The sequence below is a fragment of the Hyla sarda genome, chromosome 1, assembly GCF_029499605.1.
Source record: "Hyla sarda isolate aHylSar1 chromosome 1, aHylSar1.hap1, whole genome shotgun sequence".
NCBI lineage: Eukaryota > Metazoa > Chordata > Amphibia > Anura > Hylidae > Hyla > Hyla sarda.
Genome location: NC_079189.1, coordinates 539485245 through 539502975, shown reverse-complemented (window position 1 = coordinate 539502975; position 17731 = coordinate 539485245). Strand labels below are relative to the sequence as shown.

The 17731-nt window shown below is 42.5% G+C and overlaps 1 protein-coding gene across 1 annotated transcript in view; it reads left to right on the top strand.

The window, feature by feature from the left end:
• Positions 1-201: 201 nt before the first annotated feature.
• Positions 202-17731, top strand: part of DEPDC1B (DEP domain containing 1B) — a 38158-nt gene continuing 20628 nt past the window's right edge. Inside the window, exons 1-3 of the mRNA XM_056552454.1 lie at positions 202-351; positions 13395-13660; positions 15971-16106. Of these exons, the coding sequence (XP_056408429.1) occupies positions 304-351; positions 13395-13660; positions 15971-16106 (450 nt within the window). The 5' untranslated portion in view covers positions 202-303. The remainder of the gene's footprint in view (positions 352-13394; positions 13661-15970; positions 16107-17731) is intronic.

The window sequence follows — 17731 nt, the reverse complement described above, 5'->3', positions numbered from 1 at the left end:
GGCACAGATGCCCCACCCCTGCCTGGCACAGAAAGCAGCTCCTAATTAATGTGTACATCCTCTGCCCCCTCAATCCTCCATTATCCCCCCCCCCCCCCATCTCAGTTTACAATGCAACAAGTGAGACTAGGAAATCCCAGTCCCTCCACCTCCTCCTGACACCTCCCTCCCCGGGGACATCACGTGGGGTCGCCTGGGCCAATAGGCGGCCGCCGTCCCGCAGGTACAAGATTCAAACTGTGCCCGTCTCCTGGAGACGACAGCAACACCGGGGAGAGGCGAGCACCGGGCCGCACCGGGGACATGGAGCACCGCATCATAGGCCCGGGCCCCTACAGAGCCACCAAGCTGGTGAGAACCGCGGGAAGTGGGGGGCTGCGCCTGCATAGGACATAGGGCGCACGCTGCATAGGAATGCATTGTGTGGTATCAACTGGGTGACGTCACTACAGTGGGCGGATCCTATTGGCTGGGATTGTACAAATCTATAATAATCTATATATACTAGTGCAGGGTGTCTCCAGCTGCTGCAAAACTACATCTCCCAGCATGCCCGGACAGCCAAAGGCTGTCCGGGCATGCTGGGAGTTGTAGTTTTGCAACAGCTGGAGGCACCCTGGTTGGGAAACACTGTACTAATGCATAGTCATCATCTATGTACTAATCTATAGTTATGATCTATGTACTCATCTTAAAATCTATATACTTATCTATAGTTATGATGTATGTACTAATCTATAGTCATAGTCTATAAACGAATGTATAGTCATAATCTATATCACGGTTTCCCAAGCAGGGTGTCTCCAGATTTTGCAGAACTACAACTCCCAGCATGCCCGGGCAGCATTTGGCTGGAGCTGGAGGCACACTGGTTGGGAAACACTGATCTAGAATTTGTAATTAATATTTTTTTTTTGCTTGTTTTTAAAAAAAAATAAAAAATTTTCAGGGGGGGTGCAGATTTTTTTGCAAAAAATAAAAAATAAAAATTAGAACTCTGATCAATTCTGAGTTTATAAACAAATGCATTGATTTCTTAAAGACCCAGTTAGATAAATGACGCAGTTGAAGAAATGTTTACAACAATTCTGCTGCATTTGGACATAAATGAATCTGTCTGTACTGTTTCTGCATCAGTTTGTGCGGATTATGTTATCGCAGAACAAACTGCGGACCTCTAGATGTTGAAGAACAACAACTCCCAGCATGTCCGGGTATGCTGGGAGTTGTAGTTTTGCAACATATGTGGTTCTGGGTTACTGTAGTAGAAGCAAAACACTAATGTATTCAAGATCCGCAGCATTTATACAACAAAATACACAACGGTGGAAATATTGCAGATTTAGAATTCTCTCGCCTTTGAAAATAGGGAAAATCTGCCCTTAAAGGGGTACTCCACTGGAAATCTTTATTTTTTATTTTTTTAAATCAACTGGTGCCAGAAAATTAAACAGATTTGTAAATTACTTCTATTAAAACATTTTTAATCCTTCCAGTACTTATCAGCTGCTGTAAACTACAGAGGGAGTTCTTTTCTTTTAGAATTTCCTTTCTGCCTGGCCACAGTGCTCTCTGCTGACACCTCTGTCCATGTCAGGAACTGTCCAGAGTAGGAGCAAATCCCCATAGAAAAACTCTCCTGCTCTGGATAGTTCCTAAAATGGACAGTGGTGTCAGCAGAGAGCACTGTAGTCTGGCAGAAAGGAAATTCAAAAAGAAAAGAACTTCCTGTGGATCATAACATCAGCTGATTTTTTTTTAACAGAAGTAATTTACAAATCTGTTTAACTTTCTGGCACCCGTTGATTTAAAAAAATGTTTTCCAGTGGAGCACCCCTTTAATCTGCAGTGTTTCTGCAGAATGAAATGACGGGGGGTGGTTTTAAATCTGTAACGGTGAGTTCACGCGTACAGTATTCTGCGCAGGTTTGATGCTGCAGATTTCAATGTGAACTAAATGACTGAGCACAGCTTCTAATCTGCGGTTACAAATCCTGCGCAGGATACTGTACGTGTGAATACACTCTTATGCTGTTTAAACTTATGCGCAGATTTGGCGCCATTTTTTTAACGCAGCATGTGTGTATCGGCCCTGTGTGAACATATACCGGAGGCCCTGTCATAATGAGTTAGACGTATCTGTCAGCATCACGTTAAAAAGGGAGACCGACATATACTGTAGCGTGCTTCAGCAGGCCCCGTTCTTTTTAATGGGGTTACCTACCCTCCCAGTTTGGGGAGCTCCCTACAGTATAGGTTAATTTCATGTAGTCTTACCTTGCTATTGTAACTAACACAAGCTAGAGGGCACTGCTGTAAAGAAAGACCAATTATGTCAGCATGTACTGTGGAGGCTAGTGTTCTGTCACTATAGCAACGCGGGGTCCTGATGCCTGTGGGTCCGGAGGTGCTGGGAACCAAGAAACCCAAAGTCACTCAATAGCATACATAGAAAGACAAAAAGGTACCCGCACTCACCGCAAGGAAACAGCAGACCGACTTCTATGGCATCTCGGACAGATCCGACTTCAGGCTGACAGCAGGGCGCTCAGTGTGGAGGCGACTGCCGGCAAGGTTTCGCGCAGATCGCGCTTCTTCCGGCCTCATACGAGGCCTGCAAGTTTTCGCGCAGATTTCGCTTCTTCCGGCCTCATACGAGGCCTGCAAGTTTTCGCGCAGATCGCGCTTCTTCCGGCCTCATACGCGGCCGGCAAGGTTTCGCGCAGATCGCGCTTCTTCCGGCCTCATACGAGGCCGGAAGAAGCGCGATCTGCGCGAAACCTTGCCGGCAGTCGCCTCCACACTGAGCGCCCTGCTGTCAGCCTGAAGTCGGATCTGTCCGAGATGCCATAGAAGTCGGTCTGCTGTTACCTCGCGGTGAGTGCGGGTACCTTTTTGTCTTTCTATGTATGTTACCTTGCTATTGTGTTCTGTCATATTAGTGTACACAAGCGGGAAGCTGCTCGAATGGTGTGAATAGGTGACCACATTGACATGAATGGGGCCCGCTGAAGTACACTGCAGTATACGCCAGCATATTTTTTCTTGATGGGACGCTAACGCATACCTCTAATGTGCTGCAGAAAGGCAGTGTGAACGGGGCCTATAGTAGTAGCATATTGGTTGAGTTATACATCTGCCCTTTAGGCTTTTGTGCAGCTTCTGGCCCCAGTGAGAATAGGACTTTGTTTATATGGTGTAATCTATGGCTCAGTTCACACTCGTTGTTTTGTCCTGTCATTTTTCACAGAAAAGCCTAGAAAAATGTTTGTTTGGATCCAGACAAGTGATAAGGTTACCAAAAGGCCTGGCCCAACCGGAAAGCATCCTAGTGATCTATCACGGCTATGGTTCGGGTCTTGAGGCTCCTAGTCGGCCTGGAACTTGCCAGACTCAAAAATGGATCTGTATTATGTTGATCTGAAACTAATCTAAGGGAATGTTCAGACTGTTCAGAATGCTCAAATTTTGGAAAACGAAGCTGGCTGGTCCGCTGCCTGAGGGCCCTCATTGTCTCTAATGGGGTCAGTTGAGTTTCCATCTGGCATCCGTAATCTCACTGGGTGCGAACCAGCACCCCCCCCCCCCCACCCCCCCAAAAAAAAAAAAAAAAAATGCATGCTGCGTATTTTAATGGCAAATCTCTTCATGCTACCTTTTTTGTGAACCTAGCCTTTCACACGGGCCATTTTGATACTATTTCCATGTAAGTTTTGGAGAACAAAGGCAGGGGTAACGCATTTAACTATATTTGTTAACATCATGCGCAACCATTTAGCTATTTTGCCGACCAAAACGTAATTTTCTGCTTTCTTTCCCGAAATATAGGCGTTTTTTTTTTTTTTTTTCTTAAATAATTTATGAAATTCTTTCATCCTGTTTTTGATATCTTTTCAGACCTTTTTTATTTATTTATTTATTTTTTAAAATGCTCTGATGCTCTAAAGTTTAGACATGCGGAACCCCATTCATACAGAGGAATACAAATTTACTTTAAAAAGATGGGGAAAAAATAGGGGAATCATAGTACATGAGGCACTATGTCATTGTTTCCCAACCAGAGTGCCCCCAGCTGTTGCAAAACTATAACTCCCAGCATGCCCGGACAGCCAAAGGCCCCCTTTGTTAGTGTTTCCCACCCAGGATGCCTCCAGCTGTTGCAGCATGCTGGGAGTTGTAGTTTTGCACAAGCTGAAGGCACCCTGGTTGGAAAACACTGCCATATGTGTTGCACATAAACCACACTAAAATCTGCAACAAATTTGCTACGTTTGCGCATGGCTTCACTGTTCCCGTTGATTTTAGTGAGTATTTTGGTTCCTGGCAATGGGATTCATTAATATTCTTCATGTCAGGCCGATCATGTCTGGTTATTCATTATTATGCAGGGAGACAAGCAGCTGCCAGTCCTCTCCGCTCACAGGATCGGGTAGAATTGCAGCATGGCCTATTCTTCCATCCACAGTCATGTGGCAGGCGACCTCCTTTCTCATGTGTGGCTGCAGTGCCATGGTGTGGCAGGACACTTCCCCCTTAGTGCCCTCTGTCCCTGTTGTGGTTGATTTCCTGTCTGTGTCACATGGTGGCTGTATACTGAGGTCTCCACAGATCGTCCCTCAGCTCTACTTCTGCTTTCAATCCTCTGCTCTTGTTACAAGTTTCGGCAGGTTTCTAATGTTTTATGTATTGTGTAGAGGAATGTATTTATTGTCTCCGTACGGGAGATCAAGGGGAATAGAAACGCTTGTTTGTCGCATCATAAAAACTTTGCTACAGTCTTAGATAATGAAATAGAAGTTCTGCACCCTAAGGGCTCATTCACACTGCACAATTCATCTGTAGCCAGGGCCGCAGTGCCCACTTTCAAATACGCAGTGGAAAACCGCTAAAAAAATCTGCGCGTGTGAACGTACCCTAAAGGTATGTTCACATGGGCGGATTTATTGGCGGGTTTCCCGCTGCGTATTTGAAAGGGGGCGTGCTCTTCCTGGCTGTCCGCAGCAGATTTTTCGAGGCGGAATTTACGCTGCAGAAAATCCGCCGCAGACCCTACTGACTTCAATGGGGCTTGCGGCGGATTTTCCACAGCGTAAATTCCGCTGCGGAAAATCTGCTGCGGACAGCCAGGAAGAGCCCGCCCCCTTTCAAATACGCAGCGGGAAACCCGCCAATAAATCCGCCCATGTGAACATACCTTTAGGGTACCTTTAGGGCAAATAAATCCGCCCGTGCGAATGTACCCTAAGGGTGCGTTTTCACATGCATATTTTCTGCTGCAGATTTGCTGTAGCAGATTTTGCTACCCATTGAAGTCAATCTGCAGCAGATCTGTAGCAAAAAAAAAAAAAAAAAAACACCTAGCCTAAGGGTACAAAGAAGCCAGGGCAGTAAACTGGATATAGTTGTATCTGCTTCTCAATGGAGTCTGCCAGGATATTCAACGCTGGGCATAAATAAGAATAAACCCAATCACTGATAACAAAGAGATCTTAAAAAATCATATTACAGAGTTATAGAACTTTCCATTTTTACAGTGATTTTATGTTTTTGTTGGCACATGACCTATGTAGTTTAGTCTGACATGTAGTTGATGGCTTTTTTATCTTTTCACCACCCCCACGATGTAAACCACAGTAACCTTTGCCACTCCTGATATCGGTCACCTGACCTACTGACAAAATCATATATACACAGTCCGCAAGCTGGGCGTCTTACCGTATAACTGATCTAATTTGTTGTTGACACAATTGAGTCTTCTTGTATGCCACTTATACATTGTTTATGAAATGATGTGATACAGATACTTTGCACTATGTGGCGGTAACATTCCAGACAACTGTTTATAGTACACTGGATTAGCATTGGGGGGGGGGGGGGGGGGGGGTTCTTAAACAGTGTAAGCTTAGACTGTCTGTCTAGTTCTGCACCAGCCTTATGATAGTGCCGCAGGCTGTTAAAAAACTTGGTGCATCTTTAGACTGTTAGGTTTATACTTTCTATATGTTGACTTAGTTTGTGGTGTATATTTGGCACATTTAACCCCAGCTACTATTGAGCATGGCAAAAAGGTGTCTGAAGTGTGGCGCAAGAAAAAAAAAACAAGAATTTTTTTTCCCCCATGGCTTTAACATTTCTGGTTATTATTTATTTATTTATTTTTTTGAGCAACCAGATTTTTATTGCAGTTTTATTTATTCCCCTACTGTGTCAAATATTGCCTAATGTAAAGGCCTCCTGCACGTTAGCTTATGTTCCCATAGAAGTGAAGCATATGGGGGCACAGTATGAATAAATAGGGAATGCCTACAGTTCTGTTAGGTAAGGTCACGCAATTGAATGATAAGATGTGTTGCAGAATTCACCCTTTTGCATTGCAAAAATGTGAAATCCTAACAAATAGATCACATAGGGCATGCTGCAGATTTTAAAATTTGCACCATATTGTAATATTTAATTTAAAAAAAAATAATAATATACAAATATAGCCATTTGAAAAAAATGGGTGTACTGAAGTACATGACAAGATAGGGCTAGTCATTAGGATTCTTCAAATACAGTTTTTTAAAGATTTTTTTAAAATGATTATTAATAATCATTATTATTATTATTATTATTTTTAGTAGTAGTATTTTGATCTTTTTTTAATGCAGAGATATGAGACTTATTATGCAAATGAGGCTCAAATGCCTAGGGGGCATTCCCCAGCGCAGCAGGAGCCATGCTATGTCCAGCCCATGCCTGCCTGCACCTGCTTACATCATTTGACTGACAGCCGCTAGATAAAAAGGACATGAGCTGGACTTTCTTGGGCTCTTGCCATGCTGGGGAACACCCCCAGGGCACTTGAGCTTAATTTGCATAATAACATACAAATGTCTGTTATACATAAATGTATTATGGATGAAAGTCCTGGCCCGACCGTGGGTCTAAAGAGCCACACTGAAGTCTTCACAATGATCTATGTATGTATGAATGCAGCCTAAGGTCAGGTTCACACTTGAGAAGTTCTGGATGGAAAGCTTCCGTCCAGAGCTTCCGAGCATGGCCAAAGCAGACATTGCCGTCCCCATAGACGAAAATCTGTGGATTTCACCAGAACATTGAGCAGGTTCAATGTTCTAGCAGAATTTTTTTATCTGAATTTTCTGTTGGAAATTCCTAAGTGTAAATGGGTTCACGGAAAACCCATTCACCTGCATGTTAAGCATCATGCAGCAGAATTTCTGACCCAAATTCTCGGCCCAACTGATTCAGTCCTATATTGGCCAAGAAATGCATAGGTCTAATACAGAATCTGGTTTATGTAGTTTATCTGTGTGCACCAATGTGTAAGTGGTCCTTTCTGATGGAGTATAGAAGCTAGGCATGGTCAATGGTGGACCTCTTGGATAGGTCACAAGCCTGAAGGTCATACAGCCCTGGAATTAGATGTCAATGTTTCCAGCAATCTAGGAAACGCCCTGGCCCCCGACCTTGTGGACTTCTGGAAGTTTTCTCTGGGGTCCTGTTATGGCGCAGTTGTATATTGTGCGGCTCTACCTGCAGGGGTCATCTTCATGGTCTATTAGTTATTTACAATAGGTGCAGAACAGGGTGTTACCCAGAGCAGTCTATGGAGAAATCTTTAGTATTCATGGCTCAACTCAATTTCACGCTAAGAGATTTCATGTTTCCTTTTCTCTTAAAGAAAATGTACGGTAAGCTTGAGAAAGTGATCACACGACCCCGGGGAATGGATCATCATTTACAGTTATTTGGGGGCTTAAAGTTTAGAAGCTTAGAAATTTACTTTTTCAACTCTCATGTAACTTATTTCAGTACATTGTTTGGCAGGATATATATATATGTATGTGTGTGTGTATATGTGTGTATATATATATATATATATATGGACTTAGTGGATCTAAATTTGAATGACAATATTGGGGTACATTTATTAAAGATTGCATAGATGTTTTTTTTTAGTTATTTTGCTTAATGTTTTGTTTACGTGCAACACATTTATTAACAAGTCACACAGCCTTTATAAATTTGTCGCAGCCGTTTTCCTCCATTCTGTTTTCCACTTTGAGATTTTGCTTGTGTAATCAAAAGCTGTAAACCAGGGTTAAGCTGGAGTAAATGTATGGCATTTTTTGATGGTGTGCGACATTTTAGAGACCTATATAAGCAAAACAAAATCTACTAAATGCTTTTATAAATGCCCCCCATTGTGGTGTAATTATTTGTCTTATCTTTAATTGTTTCATTTTTTTTAATTTAACTTTTATTTAGTTTTTTTTCCATGAGAAATAAGTACAAACATGCTCCTAGCAAAGGGGACAAACACCGTCCATCATAGGGAGTTCAAGCAGAAATAGGATGACAAATTTGTTACATAGTAGTAAGCAAATCCTAGTAAAACAAGTACCAGAAAAAAGAAGGTACACACAGATTGAAGAACGCAAGCATAACTAAACAATGATATCAACCCATGCAAACCATTGTTTGATACAGCTTTTTGGAGCGCCAGCACTAGAGATGAGCGAACTTACAGTAAATTTGATTCGTCACGAACTTCTCGGCTCGGCAGTTGATGATTTTTCCTGCATAAATTAGTTCAGCATTCAGGTGCTCCCGTGGGCTGGAAAAGGTGCATACAGTCCTAGGAGACTCTCTCCTAGGACTGTATCCACCTTTTCCAGCCCACCGGAGCACCTGAAAGCTGAACTAATTTATGCAGGAAAAGTCAGCAACCGCTGAGCTGAGAAGTTTGTGACGAATCGAATTTACTGTAAGTTCGCTCATCTCTAGTCAGCACGTTTAGCTGTTAGCCCTTCCATTGTGAGATTATAGGGAATTGTAGCTTTAATAGCAGGAAGATCTGGCTCATCCACCGACTTCCAGTTTCGAGCATTAGAAGTTTTTTTCACCGTAAGGATAGGATATAGAAGAGTTACTGAATTAGATGGAATCTGTTCCAGAGCCAGAAACAATAACGCTACTTCAGGACCCCACAAGAATGGAACATGAATCAATTGGTCCAATAAATGTTCAATTTTATACCAGAGAGAACGAATGTGTGCACACGTCCACCAAACATGCATTAGAGTTCCCTCTGCTTCATGATAAAGAATTTGGGTAAATTTTAGCAAATCTAACAAATCTATTTTAGCAAATAGAACTATATAATAATTTCCGTGACTCTTCAAAATGGTTGGCACATTTAGAGTGTTTCTTGTGCAAGTTTAAGACATACCCCCATTGCTCATTGTTCGTCAGTAAATACCTGTGCCAGATCCTTCTCCCATCTTAATTGGAAGGTATATCGCCCAGGTTCGACAACAGTGAGCAACTAATTTAACCAACAGTTATACCCTTAGTGAATGACCCCCCCCCCCCCCCATTCGAAAAATGTTATTCGCATTTAGTTTTAGAAAAATCTTTGTTAGAAATGGCAAACTTAGATGCTATGGTTGAAAAAGAAACAGCAGCAGAATTGGCGGCTCACCTCGGCCTGACACACGTATCCGCTTCCGGACTGGCCGGTTGTGCCACCGGTCCAATAGGAAATACTAGGAAAAGGAATGTCCAGCGCCGGATAAAGTCAAACAGGAGCTTTATTTTAGACAATCACATGGAGCACACAAACACCAATGCGTTTCGGGTCAAGCTGGATCCTTAATCATGGCAACCATGGCATGCCATGATTAAGGGTCCAGCTTGACCCAAAACACGTTGGTGTTTCTGTGTGCTGCATGTGATCGTCTAAAATAAAGCTCCTGTTTGACTTTATCCTGCGCTGGACATTCCTTTTCCTACTATGGTCGAAAAAGGTACAATACCACTGGAATCTACAATATCTGCAACAGTAGATTTACCTGCCGCTAACCAGAAACAAAAATCGAAATCACGAAGATATTCTCCCACAGCACTTAATTGTATATCAGAGATTACGAACTGGGCATAGAATTAGAGATGAGCGAACTTACAGTAAATTTGATTCGTCACGAACTTCTCGGCTCGGCAGTTGATGACTTATCCTGCGTAAATTAGTTCAGCCTTCAGGTGCTGAGATGGGCTGGAAAAGGTGGATACAGTCCTAGGAGACTCTTTCCTAGGAATGTATCCACCTTTTCCAGCCCACCGGAGCACCTGAAGGCTGAACTAATTAACGCAAGATAAGTCAACTGCCGAGCCGAGAAGTTCGTGACGAACTGAATTTACTGTAAGTTCACTCATCTCTACATAGAATCTTACGAAAAAAATGCAGCAGCACTCCATTGTAGATGGAAAAAAAGTGGAGTTAGGCTTTATTCATCAGGTGCAGTACACAGTGTACTGCACCTGATGAATTAAGCCTAACTCCACTTTTTTTCATCTACAACGGAGTGCTGCTGCATTTTTTTTGTATATTTGGGGACCCTGCCCGGGTTGGACCAGCTTGCACCTGCAACTCATATGGGAGTGCGGTTCTCCTACAAGACAGTACATAGAATCTTAGTGACAGGTATCTTACTCCACATCTTAATAGCTGCAGTTGAATAGGAAGAAGCAGGAGGGAAAGTCGGGTTGAAACGAAGAGACCAAAGAAAGTTACAAAGAGAAGGGGATCCGAGCATCTCAGATTCCATGTCTACCCAATGAGGGGTATCGACTTGCCATCAATACTTCTTAAAGTGTACATGTCAGATCTCCCCTAGCATTAGCAAATCTACATCTATTGACATATAAACATATCAAAAGTTTTTGTATCTGACAGTGCCCGTTTAAGTTGGTCAAGCATAATTGCATGGTAGCAAGCACATAGATTAGGGACTCCCATACCACAGTTTCTAACAGGTTGATATAATAAATGTGCGTTAACTCTTGGACGTTTATTCGCCAATATAAACTGCAAAAAATTTTTTTTTGTAATTGTGCTATGTAAGTGGCAGGGAGGATAATAGGAAGGTTTCTAAATAAATAAAATACCTTGGGCAATAGCATCATTTTGGTCACGGCAACGCGACCCGCCCATGATACTGGTAGTAAGGAAAATCCTTCTATATCTTTAGTTAATTGAGACTTTAAAAGCGAGAAATTAACAGCAACCATCTTGCTTGGCAGGTTGGTTATGATAATGGCCACATATGGAATCTGGCCATCAGCCCAAACAAAGGGGAAGTTAGATTTCAAAACACACTCCATATTGTACGGGATATTGAGAGCTAAAATGCTAGATTTGGAGGTATTCATTTTATAATAGCACGCCTGGCTAAATTCATCTATAATGTCTATAACAGCCTGTAACGATGTCTGAGGGTGATGAGGGTGAGGACTTCCTCAGCAGACTGTCCAATACGGTGGGTAGTGTTTCCTATACAGATGCCTGTGATAGCCGATGACATCCTTATATGCTGGGCTAAGGGCTCCATGATCATAGTAATGGCACCTGGCAAGGGTGTCCCCTCTCCCCCTTATATTTACCATGGGAGAACTACTGAGAGAGCACCATAGGTAAAAAATTTAGCAGAAGGGGATGTATATAGGGCCATTATAGCATTTTCTAGTCTAGGAGGTACCTGATACTTCCTCAACATCCCTCTCAGATATTCCCCACTCATTCTAGTGAATGGTTCGGGTCTCCCCTGACTGACCAAAACTTTTGACGTGTCTCTAGGACACTGTTTCCCAACAAGGGGGACAAAGGCTGTCTGGGCTTGCTGGGGTTTGTAGTTTTGCTACAGCTGGAGGCACTCTGGTTGGGAAACACTGCCCTTGGACATGTCAAAAGTTTTGGTCGGTCAGGGCAGACTCCACTGCTCAGGAATGGGTGTTTCAGAGGTAAGCACTGAGCCGCCCTCACTTACGATGCATTCACTTCCTCCCTGAGTCTGCTGTGCTGTGCTGGCTCTCCATTTAATTCTTGCAGGCTGCTCTGTAACCCCCTCCTCTCTGTTTTCATGCTGCAGTCTGATAGGACAGGAGTGAGTACAGATGAGTGCTAGTCTCTCCCTCACTTACTGGACTTTGTCCGAACCTGGGCTTCAGATGATGCTGCAGCCGGACAGGATTATGTTCTGGATGGTATAGGGATTCCTAATGGTGTTTTTTTATAAGCCAGGATTTCTATAAAAAGGATATACATATTTTTTTTATGAAGTATATTAGGAGGGTTATAGAGTACCTGTTACTAAATAAACTTTTGTAATCTAACTCGGGCTATGTTCCCTAACTACGCCTAACACCCCCTGCCCTTAAACATTTTTTTTATAGCTTTAAAAAGCTGTGTATCTCTCCTTTCTTCTTGCTCACATAGTGTGAGCTGCCGGCAGGAGGATGTGGTTGTGCCGAGGAGTGCAGGGGGGAAGGAGGGGGAGTCTGCATTTGCAGAGCCCCGCTTGTCCTCACGGCACAGGTCGCCGCTTGTCCTCACGGCACAGGTCGCCGCTTGTCCTCACGGCACAGGTCGCCGCTTGTCCTCACGGCACAGGTCGCCGCTTGTCCTCACGGCACAGGTCGCCGCTTGTCCTCACGGCACAGGTCGCCGCTTGTCCTCACGGCACAGAGCCTATCTAATTATCAGGCAGGGAGCTGCTCTGAGCCGATCACGTGCTCAGTCAGCGGTCTGCGATTTCGGACTCTCTGCCAGCCGGTGTGAGTCTGAAATCAATGCAAAAGCTTGCGGCCAGGGACTCCTAGGGAGACCCCCTATTGGCCACATTTTCAAAATGTAAAAAGACCTAAAAGGAAGCATTTGTTTATTTATTATTATTTTTTTTTTTTATAAAATCCTATTAGAAAGTTGTTTAATATGGAATGATCTATAACACACACACACACACACACACACACACACACACACACACACACACACACACACACACACACACACACACACACACATATATATATATATATATATATATATATATATATATATATATATATATGTGCAATCTCCACCACAGCACAAATAATCAGAGGTCCAGGATCAAGTGGAAAGGCTTCCAAGTTTATTCACACCATAAATGTGATAGCGGTGCAACGTTTCAGCAAACTGCCTTTGTCAAGCATGCTTGACAAAGGCAGTTTGCCGAAACGTTGCACCGCTATCACATTTATGGTGTGAATAAACTTGGAAGCCTTTCCACTTGATCCTGGACTTCTGATTATTTGTGCTGTGGTGGAGATTGCACATTTATGGACTGCTGACCTGCCAGTTGGCTGACCACGTGCACTTACAGAGGGGGTCTTTGCTGGCTCTTTCGCTTGGAGTTATATATATATATATATATATATATATATATATATATATATATATAATTGATGACAGGTACTCTCTAATGTTTTGCCAAAATGTACACCATAGAAAAAGTTTTGATTCTGACAGTGCCCATTTAACTCTGCTCCTCTTTTGCCTTTTATTTTAGTGGAATGAAACTATAGAGCTTTTCCGCTCTGGGATGACCCAGAAGAAGCACCGCGTGCACTTTAAGACCTACGATCGCTGTTTTACAGCCTCCGAAGCTGTAGACTGGTTACATGAACTGCTCCAGTGCAATCAAAACTTTGGGCCAGAAGTAACTCGCAGTCAAACAATCCAACTCTTAAAGAAGTTCCTGAAGAACCACGTCATTGAGGATGTGAAAGGAAGATGGGGTAAAGAAGACTTTGAGGATAATAGCAGCTTGTACAGGTGAATTGTGTGAATGCAAATGAACTCCATGTCCTGGTCTTTGACTTTTTAGGATCCTGGTGCTCGCACCCTCTGTTTTTAATTTGCATACAAAGCAAAAATGAAACTTTCACAAAATGTGGAGAAACTAAAAAAACAAAGCAATAAAGGGATTAGTTTCACAATGCTGATTGTTGTTTTCATAATATAAAGAGTTAACCCCTAAAGTGTCAGTTAAGTGAAGCTGTCCCGTGCCCTCTTCACATTTCGGTGTCAAGTGGCACCACTAACCCCTGGCAGTCAGGTTGCCAAGGCAACTGTATGATGCCCAGCAAGTTCCGTGCATATTCTTATTAGGGGTTTGTTCAAACTACAGAAGATGAAGGCAGGATCCTTTTGGACATTCCTCAGAAATTCCGCCTGGCATTATACTCCTATGTTTATCCTTCTACTGAAATTTCATACTAAAAACGCATTAAAGGAAATCCTGTCATCAGTATACCCCGCACTAACTTGTTGGTACATGCTTGAAAATGATACTTGCCCTTCCCTAATCCGTGCCTCCGTTCTGACGATATTCTGTTGTTTTTTTTTTTCCTTTTTTTCTTGATATGCTAATCAGGAGCTTGGTGTATTAGTATATAAAGAAAAAGAGGAATATCACTGGAATGGAGGCATGGATCAGGGAACTCCGTAGTGGGAACATACCTTAAAGGGGTATTCCGGGCAAAAACTATTTATCCCCTATCCAAAGGATAGGGGATAAGATGTCTGATCGTGGGGGGGCCTGCTGCTGAGACCCCCGCGATCTCCCTGCAGCACCAGCATTGTATGCGGGTGCTGAATCTCCAGTTTCGAAAACCTCCGGGTTTCCGGGACTGGGGACGTGACATCATGCCACACCCCTCCCCCCCCCCATTCATGCCTATGGGAGGGGGCGTGACTGCTGTTTTTTGCCCGGAATACCCCTTTAATAGAACGCATGTAACTAACTCACTAGGCATTGTATGATTGTCTTGGCAACCCGACCACCCATCATGAGCTGCGTCTCTCCACGCCAAACTCTGGAGATTGTGTACGTTCGCATCACTGCATGAATCCTTTACTTGAATGCGGTTCCCGCTTCTGTATAGAAGTGAATAAAGAGACACATGCACATCCACCTCTTTTTTGATTAGATAGAGGCCACCCCATCAGGTGGGGCAGGAGTTAGGGGACCCTCGCATTCAACATTAGTGTGGGTCATCTGCATATGCTATAAATGTGTAATGAGAATACCGCTTAAAGGGCTACTTCACTGACCCAGTGAACCTTTTGTTTCGAACTCTCGGAGCGGGTGGCGGGATCGTGATAACACGGCCACGCCCCTTGTGACGTCACATCAGGCTCCCTCAATGCAAGTCTACAGGGGGGGTTGTGTAACATTCTAAACAAACACCGGGTGCTGCACAGAGATCGCAGGGGTTCCAGCAGCGGGACCCCCGTGATCAGACATCTTATCTCCTATTCTTTTGGATAGGGGATAAGATGTCTAGGGGCAGAGTACCCGGAGTAAAGTGAGAGGTAGATCAGATATAGTGCTAAATTCTTAATTCAGGGTTGATGACCTTACTGTAGACTTCGGGAGCTGGTTAGACCATTCTAAGAGCGTTTGTTTTCATAACTCCAGTATCATAATAATTTTTTTTTTCTTATTGCCTGGTGTCCTCTACTATCTGTAAATGTACTCCTACTTTAGTAATCTATGTGGTAACTATGGGGGGCATTTACAAAGAGTTGTGTGAATTCTTTACTATTTTAGAGCACAAAAGTTGCAGTAATAGTTGGACGTGTACCAAATTTATCAAACAGTGCATAGACTTAAAATATCGCTGATGCAACTTAAAAAAAAAGTCGCAGATTTTGTGCAGACGTGCGACTTTTGTGTGAAAAGTCGCATAAACCCTGACTCAAAAAGCGGCACAGAAAATGTAGGGCTCGGCTGAATTGACCTGAGAAACCATCTATTTCTGTGATCGTGCGAACATTTTGCAACATTCACACTTAGTAAATCAGTGACCGTTGCACAAAGTGCTCTAAATAGGTAAAAGTCATAGAAACATTTCTAAAGCAATTGTCGCACACAAAGTCGCATGGACCCATTGTGGGACATTTTGTGTGACAACGCCGTTTAAAGAGCTTTCTAAATGTCTTGATAAACCCCCCCCCCTTATGTGTTCATGGATTAGTTGGAAAGTCACATGGGATATCTTACACTTGCTTGTAACACTTCTGGTTCATCATTGAAGAATTATATATAATTTATTTCATTTTTCTCTCTTTTGAATATAGGTTTCCACCAACGTCACCACTTAAACCATATCCAAAAAGACCTCCTCATAAAGTGGACCCTCTCCCATTCCCCCGCTGGACTGATGAAGTCTCTTTGACTTCACGCACTGATGTTCCTGTGAAACCTGTTGTCATGGTTTGTCTCATTTTCTTCCTTTTTGAGATGTCTGATAACTGTATGTAAATACTTGTGATGTTGGCCGTCTACACCCTAATGCTCTGAACTCTGTAAAGGGTCCCTTTGCAAATCTTAGGCGATGCATTACAATATGATAAGAATGGATGTCCATATGCATGTGATAGATAGACCTGTTACAAGCAAGTTACCTCCCCCCCTGCTGTATAATATATCACCTTCAGGGACAAACATTTACCACATTCCTGCGGTCATTGAACCAAGAAAAAAAAATACTCTTCTTTCGTTGTATAATTTTCATCCTAAAATGCCACCTGCTGCTTTATATCTTCATGGCTGGTGCTCTGTAATGCTAATGTATTCATTCCCAAGTGAAATAAGGGGACGTGTTAATCAAATGCAATTCCTCTTGATCCACGTATGTGACTCTTCACTCTTCAAGCACAAGACAAATTGCTCCAGTTTCGAGATGCTTTTGTGACTTACCTACTCCTCAGGTGTCTGCAGAATGCTGGAGCATTGGGCACTTTAATCATATAGCAGAGCTGAAAAGATTGGGGTCCAGGAACTCTAGTTAGGAGGCAGGGCTTCTATGTATACTAAGGTTTTCGGAACACTTATAATGTATTCAGACCCTTTTACCTTTATCCCATTTTGTTATATTGTTTTTCCCCATCATAATGAACTCCATTTCCCGTAATCACAAATTGAAAACAGAATGTTAGAAATATTTGCTAATTTTTTAAAAGCAGGTTTAATTTTGGCGTCCAATTTAATTTTTAGTTTTAGTCATAGTTTTTTGTCTGAAAAACAATTTTAGTTCTAGTGGTATTTTAGTCATCTGTTTAATTTGTCTCAATTGTATTTTAGTTAAAAGGGTACTCCGGTGAAAAACTTTTTTTTTTTTTTTTTTTTTTTTTTTAAATCAACTGGTGCCAGAAAGTTAAACAGATTTGTAAATTACTTCTATTAAAAAATCTTAATTCTTCCTGTACTTATTAGCTGCTGAATACCATAGTGGAAATTATTTTCCGTTTGAAACAGAGCTCTCTGCTGACATCATGAGCACAGGAACTGTCCAGGGTAAAAGGAAATCCCCATAGCAAACATATGTTGTTGTGGACATTTCATAAAATGGACAGAGATGTCAGCAGAGAGCACTGTGCTCATGATGTCAGCAGAGAGCACTGTGCTCGTGATGTCAGCAGACCGTTCTGTGTTTCAAAAAGAAAAGAATTTCCGCTGTAGTATTCAGCAGCTAATAAGTACAGGAAGGATTAAGATTTTTTAATAGAAGGAATTTACAAATCTGTTTAACTTTCTGGCACCAGTTGATTTAAAAAAATAAATAAAATTTCACCGGAGTACCCCTTTAACAAATATTCCTCAGATTTGAGGTACTACCAACAAAGCCACTATACAAGGAGGAAATATTATTATCCCCATACATAGTAACATAGTTCATAAGGTTGAAAAAAGACCAGAGTCCATCAAGTTCAACCTATATCCCTAATGATTCCCTACTGAGTTGATCCAGAGGAAAAAAAAAAAAAAACTCATACTAGAGGTAAAAATTCCTTCCCGACTCCAAATATGGCCTCAGAATAAATCCCTGGATCAATGTT